Source organism: Aythya ferina (genome assembly GCF_964211825.1).
Source record: "Aythya ferina genome assembly, chromosome: 5".
NCBI lineage: Eukaryota > Metazoa > Chordata > Aves > Anseriformes > Anatidae > Aythya > Aythya ferina.
This window is the reverse complement of record NC_140301.1, coordinates 63,779,027-63,793,625: the sequence shown is the minus strand read 5'-3', so window position 1 is coordinate 63,793,625 and position 14,599 is coordinate 63,779,027. Positions and strand designations below refer to the sequence as shown.

The 14,599-nt window shown below is 46.4% G+C and overlaps 1 protein-coding gene across 5 annotated transcripts in view; it reads right to left on the bottom strand.

The window, feature by feature from the left end:
- Positions 1 to 3,329: 3,329 nt before the first annotated feature.
- The window catches only part of MDGA2 (MAM domain containing glycosylphosphatidylinositol anchor 2), a 328,803-nt gene continuing 317,533 nt past the window's right edge, over positions 3,330 to 14,599 (bottom strand). For 4 of the 5 annotated variants that reach the window (XM_084522442.1, XM_084522444.1, XM_084522446.1 and 1 more), the window contains 3 exons: positions 12,241 to 12,371; positions 6,982 to 7,087; positions 3,330 to 6,544 (listed from right to left, as the gene is read on the bottom strand). In XM_084522442.1, the coding sequence (XP_084378568.1) occupies positions 6,456 to 6,544; positions 6,982 to 7,087; positions 12,241 to 12,371 (326 nt within the window). In that variant the 3' untranslated portion in view covers positions 3,330 to 6,455. Of the gene's footprint in view, positions 6,545 to 6,981; positions 7,088 to 9,397; positions 10,264 to 12,240; positions 12,372 to 14,599 lie in introns of those variants that run through there. The other variant, XM_084522443.1, reaches the window with a different exon arrangement.

Genomic DNA, 14,599 nt, shown 5'->3' with positions numbered 1-14,599 from the left:
GGCAGGAGCAAAGGCAGCACACAGCCAAAAAGGGGAAAGGCAGAAAATACTGCTGGCAATTGAAGAGGTAACCAAAAATACTGAGTGATTTTTTTTTTCTTTATAAAATATACATAAAGAACATATACCTTTTGAGGTAAAAGTGAGACCAGTTTGTAATTTAACCAGATACATTAACAACAATGACAAAAAATAAATCTACAGTGGGTGTTCTAGTAAAATAAGAGACCAAGTTTGGCTATATACAATACTTGAAATAGTTAAAATGTAATAATCATTATATATACATTAAATACATACAATTACAGTTATTTATATAATATTTACACAAACAAACACAGAGATTTTTTTCCCATTTGCAGTTGGTAGTGTGCAAGCAGAAGCGCATCTGGTCTTTCCTGAGAAGGTGCTGAGGCTGCTAATTCTTACTCACAGAAATGTGTTACTTCAATCTCTTTTGTGGTCATATCTGTCAAAAACCACTCAATAGGTTTTACAGTCATGGTTGTTGCAGTGTTCTTGTTTCTTCCTTATGGGCCGAGGACTGCAAACCTCCAGCCTGCAGAAAGTGAAGACTCGGGGCATGCAAAGATCCTGGGTCTTGAGGCATCAGTGGTGACATTTCTCCAGTTGTCAGCTGTGACCTTAACTGTGAGCAAAGCTACATAAATATTCATTTGTCCAAGCACCTGCCAACATTCAAGTCTCTTCCTCAATAGAAAAGAATATACAGAGAATAGAAATGGAAGGAAATCAGTTGCAAGTCACCTGTCATAGGTCCTTTGTAGGCTCTGATAAGGCCATATTCAACAGGAGGAAACCTGACCACATCATACAAAGAGCCAGCTGGAAGAGACCGTGTTAGGTGAGGCTACCAGAACGCACGGAAACATCTATAGAGGGAATGCAAACATTTTCTTATTTACTTTTCAGTTTCTTGTCAGGTTTCCCACAGATTTTATAATTAAAGTACCAGGGTTGCTCTCAGTGAGTTGCACAATATTCGTTTGATTGGGGGCTCACTGCTGAACTTGGATATTTCTGGTAGTAGGAGGAAATCATCCCCCTTGCCCACTCCCCCCAGTTAATTGTGTCTTTCTGCCTCTGACTCGATCAGTTTATCCTTAATTGAGTAGTCTCATTATATCACGATTGTTTCTCTGAGAAATGTGGGTAAGATGCTATTTTATTAAAGCAAAGTCTTAGTGTCATCACTGAAAGCTCTGGAAGACCCGCTGTCCAGAAGCACTCACATAAATTGGATGCCAACTTCACAGACTGTGGACATTGTGTTCTGGGGAAAAAATACAACATCCTTCCCATAACATAAAACTCGTAATACAGCCTAGCTAATCTGACAGATACAATGGTGAACTGTCATGTTTTAGTAAGTCACATCAGGATGTATTAGCCCAAGTGTCCTGTATTTGGGTTAACGATAGCTTTATTTTTCCCCTTCCACCTTTTAAGTGGTTTTAGGGTTGATGAGAAGGCGTGCTCCATGTCGTTCCCTGCTCTGCATCCTGCAGGGTGCCTTCCCTGCCTATGTGTGCTGGGGTCCATTCCCATGGGATCTACAGGGAGATGCTGGAATCAAGGTTTAGAAAAAATGACCCAACATTTCTGAAGAGTAAACATCCCTCCACTGACGGAATGCATGAGCTGTGTGGCAGCGAGCTGCTTGGCATGAAGGAAAACCCAGTGGCTAGAACATGAGTTTAATTCCTTCTGTGCTGCTGGGACTGACTCACGTTGTGGTGGTGCAGCCATAAATGATGGAGCATGCGCCTGTGGTGCTTATTCCAAAAAAAAAAAAAAAATTAAATCATATATATATATATATATATATAAGTTTTTATAATTTTTTAGGAAAATACAAGAAATAATCCAGTTGGCATCCAACTTCTTTATATATAGGCAGATAGTGTGTGTGATACGAGACTACATTTGTTATTGAACTGCTCTAGAAATCCATTCTTCTGAGGGATGGCAGTTCTTCTGGGGGAGGAAGAGTGTTTCAATTATCCTTTGATGCATGATACTAGTGAGTAAATCCTCCAAAAATTAAACCAGTGTGGCCTCTTCCACCAAGGGTGGGGAAAAAAAATATCCAATTGTTCTGACTAAACTGCTCACTACAAAGGGATTTCACTGACCTTACAAGGCAATAAAAGAGAAACCAACTTCGAACAAAAAGCTGATGTTTTAACTGGTCATCTCTGTTTTAAAGTTTGGGGATTCTAATTGCCCCAAGAGCTGTTCAGACTAAATTATATTTACATCAGTGAATGCAGCAGAGATTCAAGTGGTTGGTGTCAGGGAGAAAGCTGCTTTGGCATCCCCGGAGGTCAGCATTTCTGCCTAGGAACAGGCAGCAGCCATTCCGTCTCCTTGGCTGAGCTGGCAGTTCCTCTTCCAAAGCCTCTGATTTCATGAAGGAATTTCACATTTCCAAGGACTTATGTGGGCCTGACAGTAGCATACACTTAGACAATCATTTCCAAAAACTGGCTGACATGATGTAAGCTCAGTGTAAAGAACCTGTTCTCTGTACTATCCAGTAGTTAATGCTTTTATTTTTATACACATAAGTTATCACCACTTTGATGGGCACTCCAGGAGCTGCTCCTTGCCTGCAAATCTTAGTTGTACATTTGTAATATGTTTTGTGATGTGTTTTCCCCCTTGTAGTCTCTGTTCTTTTATCCTCCCTCATGTCCCATCCAGGATCCAAGCCTGGCTGGAGCTGGCTGGAGAAGTAGCACAGTGAGATCAAAGCACTTGGCAACTCTGTGTGGGATTTCCCATTCAAACTCTGTGCTTTGTGAAAAAAATGAACTTGCATGCCTTCGCTGGAGGTGACAAAAGGGGAATGCTCCGATAATGTCCTTATTCTCCCAGATCACCCCGAGAAAGAATAAATAACATTGGAAAGTTCCTCGTGGGGTCCACCTACCTCTGCCTTGGGAACACCCAGATGACTCCCACAGCCACTTCCCTAAGAAGCCTGGCAGCTGATTTCAGGTTGTAGTTGCTGTACGTCCACTTTCCGACAGAGGAACCAGTAAAAAAAATATGTCAGGAACATATAAATACAGCATAGCAAATATCTGTCTCAGTCTGTACTTTTTGCTCATGGCCCGAGGTAAAATCTCACTGTCTTTTCAGTGCCTTATGTTAGGAATGTAAAGGAAGATAGCACTACTACTGAACCAACATCTGAAGGAGAAAAAACTGCCTTTCTTAGCACCTTCTTCTGCACCCAAGTAAACAGAATAGAACTGAAATAGGCAGGACAAATAAATTTCCTGTCACACAAAGACTTGTCCTTTTTCTGGAAAAAACAGCCTATCCTGCACTGAAAGAAAACAGCTTTGGTGTTTGGCTGTCAATTGAAAACTTCCATCAAATATTCATCCAGGTCGTCCACAAAGGAAAGAAAAATCAAAATATGTGCAGTTTGCAGTTTTAGCTGGTGATCTCACAACACACACAATCTCCAGTTTAGTGGCCATCTCCAGCCTGCTCAAGAACACGGCATCACAGCACCGTTCCCAAATCCTCCCTGCCCTCAGAGTCCCCAGCCAGGAGCAGCAGCTTCGAAGTTGCTTTTCCTGGCCTGTGCCCAACGACGGGCATCCACATTTCAGTTTACTTTCAGTCTGTTTTGGGGAGGGATAAATTTGAGGGGAAACATTTTAAAGGGCACCCGATCAGGACAGGGCAATGGGTGTCACAGAACCCAGCAGCCACAGCCTGCCCATCAGGAGATGCAGGCCCAGGCCCGGCGTGGTGGGCCCTGGCCCCATGGTGGTGCCACAGACACCTTCCTCAGCTGCTGCTTGAGCCAGGCCATGAGCCACAGGGCCCAGTGGTGACAATTGCCAGAGGTGCAGCAGGAACCACATGGGAAAGCACTGCAAAAAGCGACGTTCCCTCCTGGCAGGGTTCTGGAGGCATTGCCTGTCTTGCAGGGTGCATGCAAAGCCGTCCCCTCTGGAGACAGCCACGCCAAAAACACCCACAGAGGAGTCTCTCGGACGACACCACAGTCCTTTGGCTTTCACAAGGAGGATGCTCATGAAGGTCTGATCTCCACAAATCCTGAATTACAAGGCACGCCGACCTCCTAAGAGAAAATCTGCATCAGGGTCTCACCGTACCTGACCCAGTTCTCTGGTCCACAGTCAAAATCCAGTGCTTCCAGTGGGAAATTTCTTTTATTTACAAACACCTGCAGTGTCAAACCCCGCAGTCCAACCAGGCTCTGAGCTCCCACTGTCCTCCGAGCAGCCGTTTCACTGCAGCACGGGTATTAGACACCACGAAACACCTACAAACCAGCTCTGACAGCGTCCTCAGAAAGCTCCTTCCCCCGAGCACCACCAGTACAGACCATTACATCTTCAGACAGCACCAGTTTGTCAGAGGGAAAACCACATCATCCCAGTCTCACCCCTCCGGGGCGCACGTGCACATAGCTCAACAAACACACGCACCACGTGGCATACCTTACCTGGAAAGAGGCTTTATTGAACATAGCTGTAAAATTATCTCTTCAGTTGAATTACTGAATTTGCACAAACATTTCTCTACAGAATAAAAAAAATCAAGCCTTGTCAACGTTTTACTGCATCTCGTTGTGCTTTTTATACTCATATTCGCAAATATTATACTGGTTTGTTTGTTTTCATGTTTGTACTCCAATTACTTGCATATCAGTTTTTTTTAATCCTAGGGTGTTGAGAGAACACAGAATAATAATAATAATAATTATAATAATTATAATAATAATACTCTTCTTTAGACAAAAGTCTTTTTTTTTTTTTTTTTCTTTTAAATGAAGTTAAAAGCTGAGATAATTTAAGGAAAAAGGTCTTCAAATTGTCATAACCAACTGTCAGGGAAATTTACAATGCAGTGGAAAACCGGCTGGCTAACGGTACGTGTTCAGGCAGCTGCAGCACCACGTGCACAGCTTTCCTTTTGTCACAAGAGTGGGCTTTCGACTTCGCCACAACACCGGGACCCCCTCCCTGCCCATGCTGGCAGAGGCCCCGCGCCCCCCGCGCGTCGCCAGCACCAGGCTGTGCCCCCACAACCACGGTGCGTGGCGCTGGCCCCGTGTCCCCCCGCGCCGCTGTCCCCACGCGCACCCCGGGGCCCGTACAAGCCTTGTCCGCCGAGGTCAGGGCAGGAAAAGCCCTTCTGCCTCTGACCAGCGGCGCTAAGTGCATCTTAACCACCTTTTCCTCTGGTTGACCCACCTGATAACCTGAAACAAACCAGACAAATCAAAAGTGCTGCTCCCATTTCCAGGACCAACGGAAGCTATTTTCTAATGGATAATAAGCTGAAAGGCCATGGCTGTCTGGAAGGTTAAACAACAAATATCTCATCCGAAAGGGCTTACGCAGCAGCTTAGGTCCATCCATCTCCAGGAGCGGCTTCGTTTCCTCGCCTGCAGTCTGCACACCCAGGCTCCGTAGTTTGTTTAGAAAATAGTTTGCACAAACCACATTTTAGCAGTGCAAGCTTCTGTGTTGAAATTATTATTATTATATATATATTTTTAAATCAGGCTTGTTTCATTGAAGGCACTTGGTTTCCATGGCAATTTATAAAAGACGGTGGTTTGGTTTCTTCACTTCATTAGAACAGATGACTTAGTTGGGGAGGGGAGAGGGGTGTTCGAGTGGCCGCAAGCAAGCTCCGATAAGCCTGTGTAATATGTAAGCCCAGGTCGCACATCCTGGATAGTAATGCATGCAAAAGGAGACAGCATACAGTTATCAAGCATAGCCATGAGAAATGAAACATAAATGTCTTAAAACAGCTCTGATTTAGGGTTATTCTCTAGGGGAGGTGACAGCCAAAGGCAAAAGGGCCTACATTTATTTAACTCTATGCTAAAAACCTTCTTGAAGGGAAAATGAATGCCAGCTCTTCACATACCCTGTTTACAGTGAGGTGTTTCTCTCTCTCTGTTTTATTTTTATTATTTTCCTCTCTCTCTCCATTTTTTTTCCTTTTTTTTTTTTTTTTTTTTTTTTTGGCAGGCCATTAGGTTTCCATGGTAACAAGCAAACTATTCATTTGAAACAAAACCAGCCATGACTTTGTGCTTTGACAAGGGTTTCTATAGCTCTTTTCCAAGAGTTCAACCAGATGATGCTGTATTCATTATTGACCACAAAAGCACCTGAAGGTCTCTTCCTTACTTAGGCCAGATCTCGTTCTCACGCGTGGTTCATAGTGAGTTACACTCCCGTGATGCCTTTTATGTCCCCAGTGCTTTTTAATTTTTTTTTTTTTTATTTATTATGTATTTATTTAACTTTTGAGTCAGTCAGTGGAGGAATCTTTGGTAGTTTGTTTTTAAATGTCCATTTTACAAAGACTCTTTCTTCATGCCAGTGCCTGGTGAATCTTTTGTAGCCTCTGCCAGGATAAGGTCACCTCTGATGACTTAAGACAGACATGAGGATGGTAACTGGGATAAGTCGTATATGCGCTAATGTCCCAACAGCACCTGATCGTAAATCTACAAAAAGGGGGAAAAAGGTAGAATTAAAGGTGTTATAGTTATAGAATTAAAGGTGTTATAGCGCAGATATGGGGGTGGAGGGATGAAAGAAGGTCCACAGGCAATCGCGACATGTCTATTTATTAATTTCATGTTGTTCCGACCCCCTAACCATTTTTCTAATATTGCTTTGTCTGTCTGTCCATCTGGAACCATCTGAAGCTGCCAGAATTGTAGCCCTTGGATGGCCACGCCACCCCAGGCACTTGGGGCCTTCCTGCACCAGGGGCTCCTTCCTCTGCTGTGCAGACAGAAGGGAAAACTTTTCACTCTAAGCCTCTCTGACTTAACCCAACAATATTTTGCTCTCCTGCAGGACATCTATTTTAGAGATACCTCAATTCTGCAGCGCAAGAAGCAATTTGCTCTCCCCAGGGTGTAGAAGAGCCACTTACTGTTGGCCGGCTGGTCGGATTTCATACACTCTCCTTCCACAATTGATACGTCGTCAATAGCAATGTCACCTTCGATGCCTGGGCCCCGGATTCCTTCAAATATGAGCTGCAAAAAATTATAAAGAACAAGCAGCTGATAGCCTGACAAGCAGAAAACGTATAGCTGCATTTTGCACACTTTTAAACTGCAATGATGGGCTTGGAATAATGCAAACACTTTCTATGGGGCAGAAAACGACCACTGAGCTCACACATACTTGTGAGGTGAACACACAGGATGTGGGCTTAGCTCAAGGAAAATGCTTAGTTCTCTAAATTCAGTTTTGTGATAGGGCATTTGCAGATTGCAAGGAAAAAGCAGGAGTCTCCTGCTCTTGAATTGCCGTCTGCCTCCAGCCTCTGACAGTGAGCAAACACCATGGCTCACAATTCCCACCATGACACATTCGGTGTCTTCCCATGGTGTCTCTGTGCCAAAATGAGGGGAAGAGATGCTCTGGAGGTTCTCCTTCTCATTAGGGTCTCACTTCATGCACCAAGGACATCTCAGACAACTTGCAGGCCACCAACAATGGAAACACCATGGGTAAGCTTTGACAAATATGTGCACTTAGCTCCTCAGCACTGGTGGTGGATGCAACACCCAGCAAGGAAAAAAAAAAAAAAAGGAATAAATGAAAAGATTTGAAGAGATTCTAGGTGTTTTCCTCAGAATCTCCTGCCACTTGAAGCAAACGGCAGAGGCACGGTGGATATTAACCTCCCACACTTCCTGCCATGGCAGGAACCAATGCCAGTGGCCACACCACTTCTCTCCTGCCCCTTTCAGTGGCTCATCTGCGTGCAGAAGCTTTGATCCCTCCTAGGAATGGTCTTACATTTACGTTTTTGTAGGACATTGTTTTATCTTAGTGAGGATCAAGGTGGAGATTTCGTTCCTCTTCAGGGCTTTGACTTTTGCCAAAGGATGCTTGTGCTTTGAGGGGACTTTGAGTCCTATTCTGTCAAATGCTCCTACTCTCAACCCCCAACTGCACACCTGGGAAGGGAAACGCGGATGTCTTGTAGCAAGGAGAGCAGGATATTTGCTGCAAGGTTGGTTGCAGATTGCTGTCGTACTAAAGAAATAAAGTTGTCTGCTTTCCTCTCCCAAACACGGTGTGATTCTGTCCTGCCAGGCTGCTGCTTAATTAGCTCTGCAGAGGAGTGGACCCATTCTGTGTAGCAAGGAATTTTTTCACTAGCAAACTTCAAAGTCATTCTAAAGAGATGAAGGAATTATGTGCGGAGTACATTTCCCAAGCAGCACCATTTGCACAACTCTCTCTCCTTTCCTTCCTCCCCCCGCCCCCTCAGCCCTTTGAAATATGTTTGGTTAACTCAGATGAAAAGTTTTTAAACTTTAATCTGCAACAATATATGCATGAAATTCAATGAATTTTATAAGGGCTTGCTGTGGCACTAATGGAGAAATTAACTCTTGGGGGTAGAGCCAATTTGACAAAAAATATTAATACCATCTGGAGCAAAATGCTTAAATTACACTCGGTAATGAACTAACTGCATTAGGGAGGTGTCTGGGGCACTCAGATGGGCTCTCTTTGCGTCCATTGATTTCAGCAGGACACAGGTCCAAGCCCCTTCTTCTGGCAGCTTCTGGCATTTCTTTGCTCATTAATACAGTTCAGGCAGAGCCGCTCGTTTGAAATGAATAACTTTCATTATAAATGATGAGTACACACTCGGGGTGGAGGAAGATGCCCCTGTAAGTCACAGAGGGGCTCCGCTCTGCCTGGAGCCAGTCCGGCTGCAGGAGCACCGCCCACAGCACGAGGCGATGGAGCCTGATGCCACGAGACATCGCATGGCACCAGCATCCTCCCTGCCCTTCAGCACGGCCCTCAGCCTTGGCCACGGACACATCCCATCCTGGGCACCCGGCAGATGCCTGACCCCGCAGCGGAGAGCTGCCAAGAGGAAGGTGTGTATTTACAGCCTGCCTGTGGTGTCCCAAGCCAGGTGGCAAGGTCTGCATAGAGAGCACTAAATAAACGTGAAAGAGGTGCGTCTGGAGCAGGTGACTCCATCAGTGTTTCGCTGAAGTGCGATGCTGTAGGTTAATTACTGTAACGAGGTGTATATTAGTGCAACAGGGAACTGTAATTGGGAAAACAGTGAGCTTTTCCATAATTCATCCTGATGTCTGAAAACAATGTCTCAAGTAATTACCCATCGCACTATTTTTCCACTCTGCCTCTGACAGGGGGGAGTATTCAGCCCGAGAGCAGAGCGCCTTCTCCTCTCCCCCAGCGCGCAGCCTGCCCTCCTGCTCCTTGGCAGAAGGCACATCACCCGCAGCTGAGCCTCAAGTCGAATCTTTCCTGACAATGAAAAACACTCTTTCCAGACAAAACGATTCTATGCAAATACAACGGTGAGCTTTTAATTAAAAGCTGCAGTTGGCAGTGTGGTTTATAGGCCTCGGAGATGCCTTGCTATTAGCCAGCTTGGCCACGCGCTCCGAACAAATCACCGCAGATGAATATTGGCAGCGCGTGAGGCACCATCCCGTCCGCGGTTCGCAGCTATTTGCAGGAGGTGCCAGATGACCAGGATCTCCTATCAGTCTCCCACAAAACCTATTATCTGCATGTCTGTGACTTCACAAAGCTGTTGTTAAAAATACTGCAGTTAGCAGAAGAAGAGTGGGGCTTACAAATACACCAAAGGCCGCTCTGCTCTCCTAATGGGGGAAAAGGAAATTATCCCTGCAGTGCCTCCAGAACTACCCGTGAGTCTCTGAGGGGATTCAGCTTGTGCTTCTTCAGCATGATTTCTGATCGATTTTTCTTTCCTGGCAAATCTCCTAATAAGAAGTGGAGATGAGCCCTGTGAATGTCCCCATCCAGACAGCACGATGACAAGGGTGTAGCTTTGGGTTCACATCTCAGACGCCACTTCTCCCAACAGCCACAGGCTGGCTCTGGGCACTTTTCACTGCCTGTAAGGGGCTGAAAACCTCAGCGATACAGGTTGGAATTTGGCAGCAAAGGTGACACCACCACCATCACCTCCACCACTCCATTGCTAGCAAAATGGTCTCATGTGAGCAGCCAGGGTGGGACGAGAAGGGATGCTCAGTCCTGCAGAGCCTTGTTGAAGCAGCAGCACTTGGGGGCAGTGTGGTGGAGGCTCCACCACCAGGTCCTGAGCTGATGCTGGCACTGAGATAGCTTTTATGCAGAGCTTCTCCTGACTCAAAGCACTGTAGTCCTTTCAGCCCTGCACGACAGAAGCTTTGTTATCTGCCATGTGGACGGGGGAGGTATAAACAAGTCTGGGCAGCACTTCCCCATACAAATTAATCAATAAAAAGTTTTAATTTCTGTGTCAGTGTACTGTTTTACTGCAAAGATTCACTTCAATTCACTCTCTTTAAATTTAACTGGGAGGTTTATATTCTTTCCCATTTAGACTCCTAAATAGAAAATAAAGTTTGTGTGATGCAAGAGCAGTTAAAAAAGTAATTTAAGATTCCCACCACCCTGACATTTATTTGTTATATTTGTGCAGAGCTCCAAGGCTTTACATCTATTTTATGCTGAAGCCTTTAAAAACAATGTGAAAGGTGAAAAACAGCCAAGAAGAGGAGCTGCCATTTTTTTGTACCAGTAGAGGCACCAGAGAATACGGCTTCAAGAAATACAAGGGGAGGTGTGCCAGCAGCAGAAGCGACCCCAGTGACTTTATTTCTCTGAAAGCCAGGGCCCCTGCGAGGGCTGATGCTCACATCCCCAGGGCCAGCTGCAGGCTCTGATCTCAGGCTGCCCCGTGCCAGGCAGAGACCTCAGCTCTCTCCTCCTCCAAACTGTGCCTGCTCTCCAGGCTGATGAGCTGCCCCCAGCATGCACCCTATCGCACTCCTCCAATCTTTGTTGCTGGTGCCAAACCCTTGGCACCCCTCTGCCCAGAGCTGATGCCCCCATCCTTCCCTTGATGCTGCCAAAGCCCCTCTCAAGTCTAACAAATCCCTCATAGACACACCTGCAATCACTTCATTTTAGCTCCTCCAACCCTCTCTTCTCTCCCCTCACTGCTGCAGTTATGATGTTCAGATATGAAATCATTTTTCTCTCCCTCACTGTTCATTCTGCTTGGACTTACCCTGCCTTTACCCCCTCAGAGCAGCTCCCTGCCATGCTCTTCAGCACTCATCCTCTCCTCTGTGCTCCTCTTGTCCAGTTCCATCACTGTTCAGCTCCAGCACCACATCATGCTACACTTTGCATATCCCTCTCCGATAATTTCCCTCTGATTTCCTCCAATGCAATGCTTCTGTCATCACCTGTGCCAAATCATTTCTCTCCTTGCCTCTTATCACGCAAATAAAAAAACAGGCTCAGGAGCAGCAGCTACCCCTACACTGACCCCCAACCCACAGGTTTCAGATAGCAGTTTTGAACCTCACGCAATGTCTGCTTTTCCCCAAAGCCACCATCTCCCTGGGGGGACCTGGGTGTTCCAGGGAGGGGACAGAGCACCCCGGCAGCCCAGCATCGTGGTGCACAGCCTGTGTCCCAAACACACGTGGGCCTGCTGGCAGCAGCCGACTTCTGGGTCTGTTCCAGTTACACACAGCCTGTGAATGAGAGCTCCCTGTAATAGTCTGTCAGCATCTCACTGTCAAACCCAAACGGAGACGTGTGAAACCTGTCATAACATGCAGTGAATGAAGCGAGCAGCTCTGCCACAGCACGGCCCTGCACAGGCAGCACTGCTGCTTCGGCCCCTCTCAGCAGAGGCCTGGAGCCTTCCTTTTTTGTGGAGAACACGAGTATACCTCCTGACCTCTAACACACACATTACCATAGACCCTAAATATTTTTTTCACAGGAAGTAATTTCATATTCCAGTTGCCAATCTAAAATAAATAAATATATATATACAAGTATTATCAGCTAACAGAATTGTCTGAAAACCGAATGGCATTTCCTCTCCTAGGAAATAGCTGCTGCTCTGCCATTGAAGTGTGCATTATTAAGCTCTGTGGTGCTCACCTATTTGCAGCAAGGAAGGCAATTATCTGTCCATACAGCAGCTTTCAGAGCTGAAATGACACTATGAAATCCTATCTCAGAAGGCAAGGGTCACCGTACGCCTACCCCATTTGTGATGTCCCCCTCCACGGCAAACCAAATACTCCAGTTTTGGTGCGAGGTGCTGGTGCACCACGAAGCAACACACAGGCCAGTTCCTTACCTGGAATGAAGTCGGGGGGTTTATATTAACGCGGGCTTGGTTCCAGTGCTGGCCCTTATTTCCACTTGAAGACCACAATGGGTTCTCTATTGCGGTCTGTCCTTTCAACCGCAGGTACACATTCAGGCTTCCTGGAAGAGAGGACAACAACTTTAGTGGTTAGGCAGGAACCCGAGCTGGTCAGGCCGCGGTGGTGCAAGATGCTGGGCTGGAGAAAGAGGGGTGCTGGGGGGCTCTGCCCTTCCACAGCATGCAGCCTGGGACAGACCTCTGCAGTGGATGGCAGTGGGCGTGGAAGGGCTCTGGTCTCATATTTGAAAACTTTTAAACTCGGGAAAACCGTGAATTGATCAAGTGAGCTCTCAGCAGAGGATGGCACAGAAACCAGCCAGGGCCCCTAGCAGGCAGAGCTGTGCCTCTTGCTCCCAGCAGCTTGGGAAGGACACAGGGCTTCCCAGGGTGAGTGGGCAAAATGGAGTTTTCTGTGCTTCAGTGCATTTATAGCCTCCTAACCCGAAAGTAAATAAGCAGTGCAGTTTCCTTATAAATAAATAAATAAATAAATAAGGAAAAGAAAATAGAAGTTCTTGCTTATAAAAACTGCCCAACTTCTTGTTTGTACATGGTTTAAATAATAGAGTGCCATTGATGCTGGAAAATCTATCTCAGAAATAGATGTTATGTCCTTTTTGCCATTATGAAGGACATTATGCCATAACCCAAGACAATCCTCTCAGTCCAAGTACCTCAGGAAAACTGCCCCTCATCATGGAAAAAAAACACAAACCACAGCCCAGGGTCTTTCCCCACTGCTGACCACTAAGTTACTGGTTCCAGCACAGGCACTGTCTGCAACAAGGAACAGAAGCTGCCTGCATTCAGCACCCTTTTGCACAGTGCCCGTCTCCCTGGCTCTGCTCTCGGCCTTGGACCATGAACATACACCAGACTGTCTTGGTGCACCAGCATCGATGTGACTGAGCGGTCACTCAGTCATTCATGGTTTGGAGATTTTGTTCCCTCTTGCTCCCCTCTCTGCCTGCAGGTGCGTGGGGCGGTGGTGTCTGTACGATGCAAACCACCACGTCTGCCTCCATTTAAGAACGTTCAGCCAAGTTCACGCAGGACCACATTTTTCAGGGTGTTAGGACTGGCAGCTGGGAAGCTGATACAAATTACATTTGCAATGAGACTTCTCAGATCTGAGGCAGCTGCACGGTGACTCAGCTCTTGCTAATAAAAAGTTCTTATTTCTAGCAATAGCAGAGCTCAGTGCCTTGAAGAACATAAGGCTAAACGGGTAATGGAGCAGCAAATATTCTCATCACGGCTATTTCACCAGGGTGCCCAGACTGAGGCCATACATCTTTTTTGAGGGAGGTGGGGAAGTGGTGCTGGCCGAGTGGCCCCGCATCGCCCTCCTGCAGCACTCGGTTTCCAAGTGCAAGGAAGGGTGAAGAAGCAGCACAAAGGAGACCCGGCTTGGAACAGGGATGGTCTGTCTCTGCCTGTATGCACGCTACCGGGTACACCAAAAAGGCCTCAACCTGATGGGGTCTGCAGGAAGGGAATGCTCAGGAGCATCTCCTGGTGCCACCTGCAGCCCACCCAGCAGTAACGTGGCAGCAGGCAGCTGCTCAGCCCTCAGCCCCTCTGAAACAGCAGCTCTGGGATGAGGTCTGCGCCTTTCAGCCAGCACAGCTCTCCCTTCCTCCCTATTTGCTTCTCCCCAAACATTTTCAGCAACTGTGCTGGGTCCAAGGTATGAGACAAGGCAGTCTTAGACAAGACTACCTGACGTTACAAAATAGCAGCACATTTAAAGTTGTTTTTCATAAAGACAAAAAACAATGCCGATATCAAACAAGGGATGAATAGCTGGTAATTATTTCACCCATTTGTGCAGGCTGATACAGCGCATGCTGCAGGCCTGTGTGGAATAACTAAATAATTTAGGCAAGGAAAGCATGTAATTCCATCACTGCTGAGCTTACAGAGATTTAAGATTGTTCACAGCACACTCAGTCTCTCTGTGGCACATAATTTCTTGAAATTAATAGCAGGATGATAGCAGTCTTACTTAAAACATGAAATAACCATTCCTGCTCCAGCCTCACTCAGCTGCTGCTGAGCACCTGGGTTAGTTTGTAGGCAGGTGCCTGTCCCTCGCGGGCGGATAAATGCCCACACCTGCCCAAAATGCAGCCAAAAGCTCAATCAGTGACACCTGCACCAAATGCCCTGCCTTGAAATGCATCATTTTCTGCCAGTAAGGCTTCAGAAAATTCTATGCCTTTGTAAAAGTGATGCTGTGGAGGAGGATGGGTTGGCTGCATGGCTCGCAGTGAGGTGTGCCCAG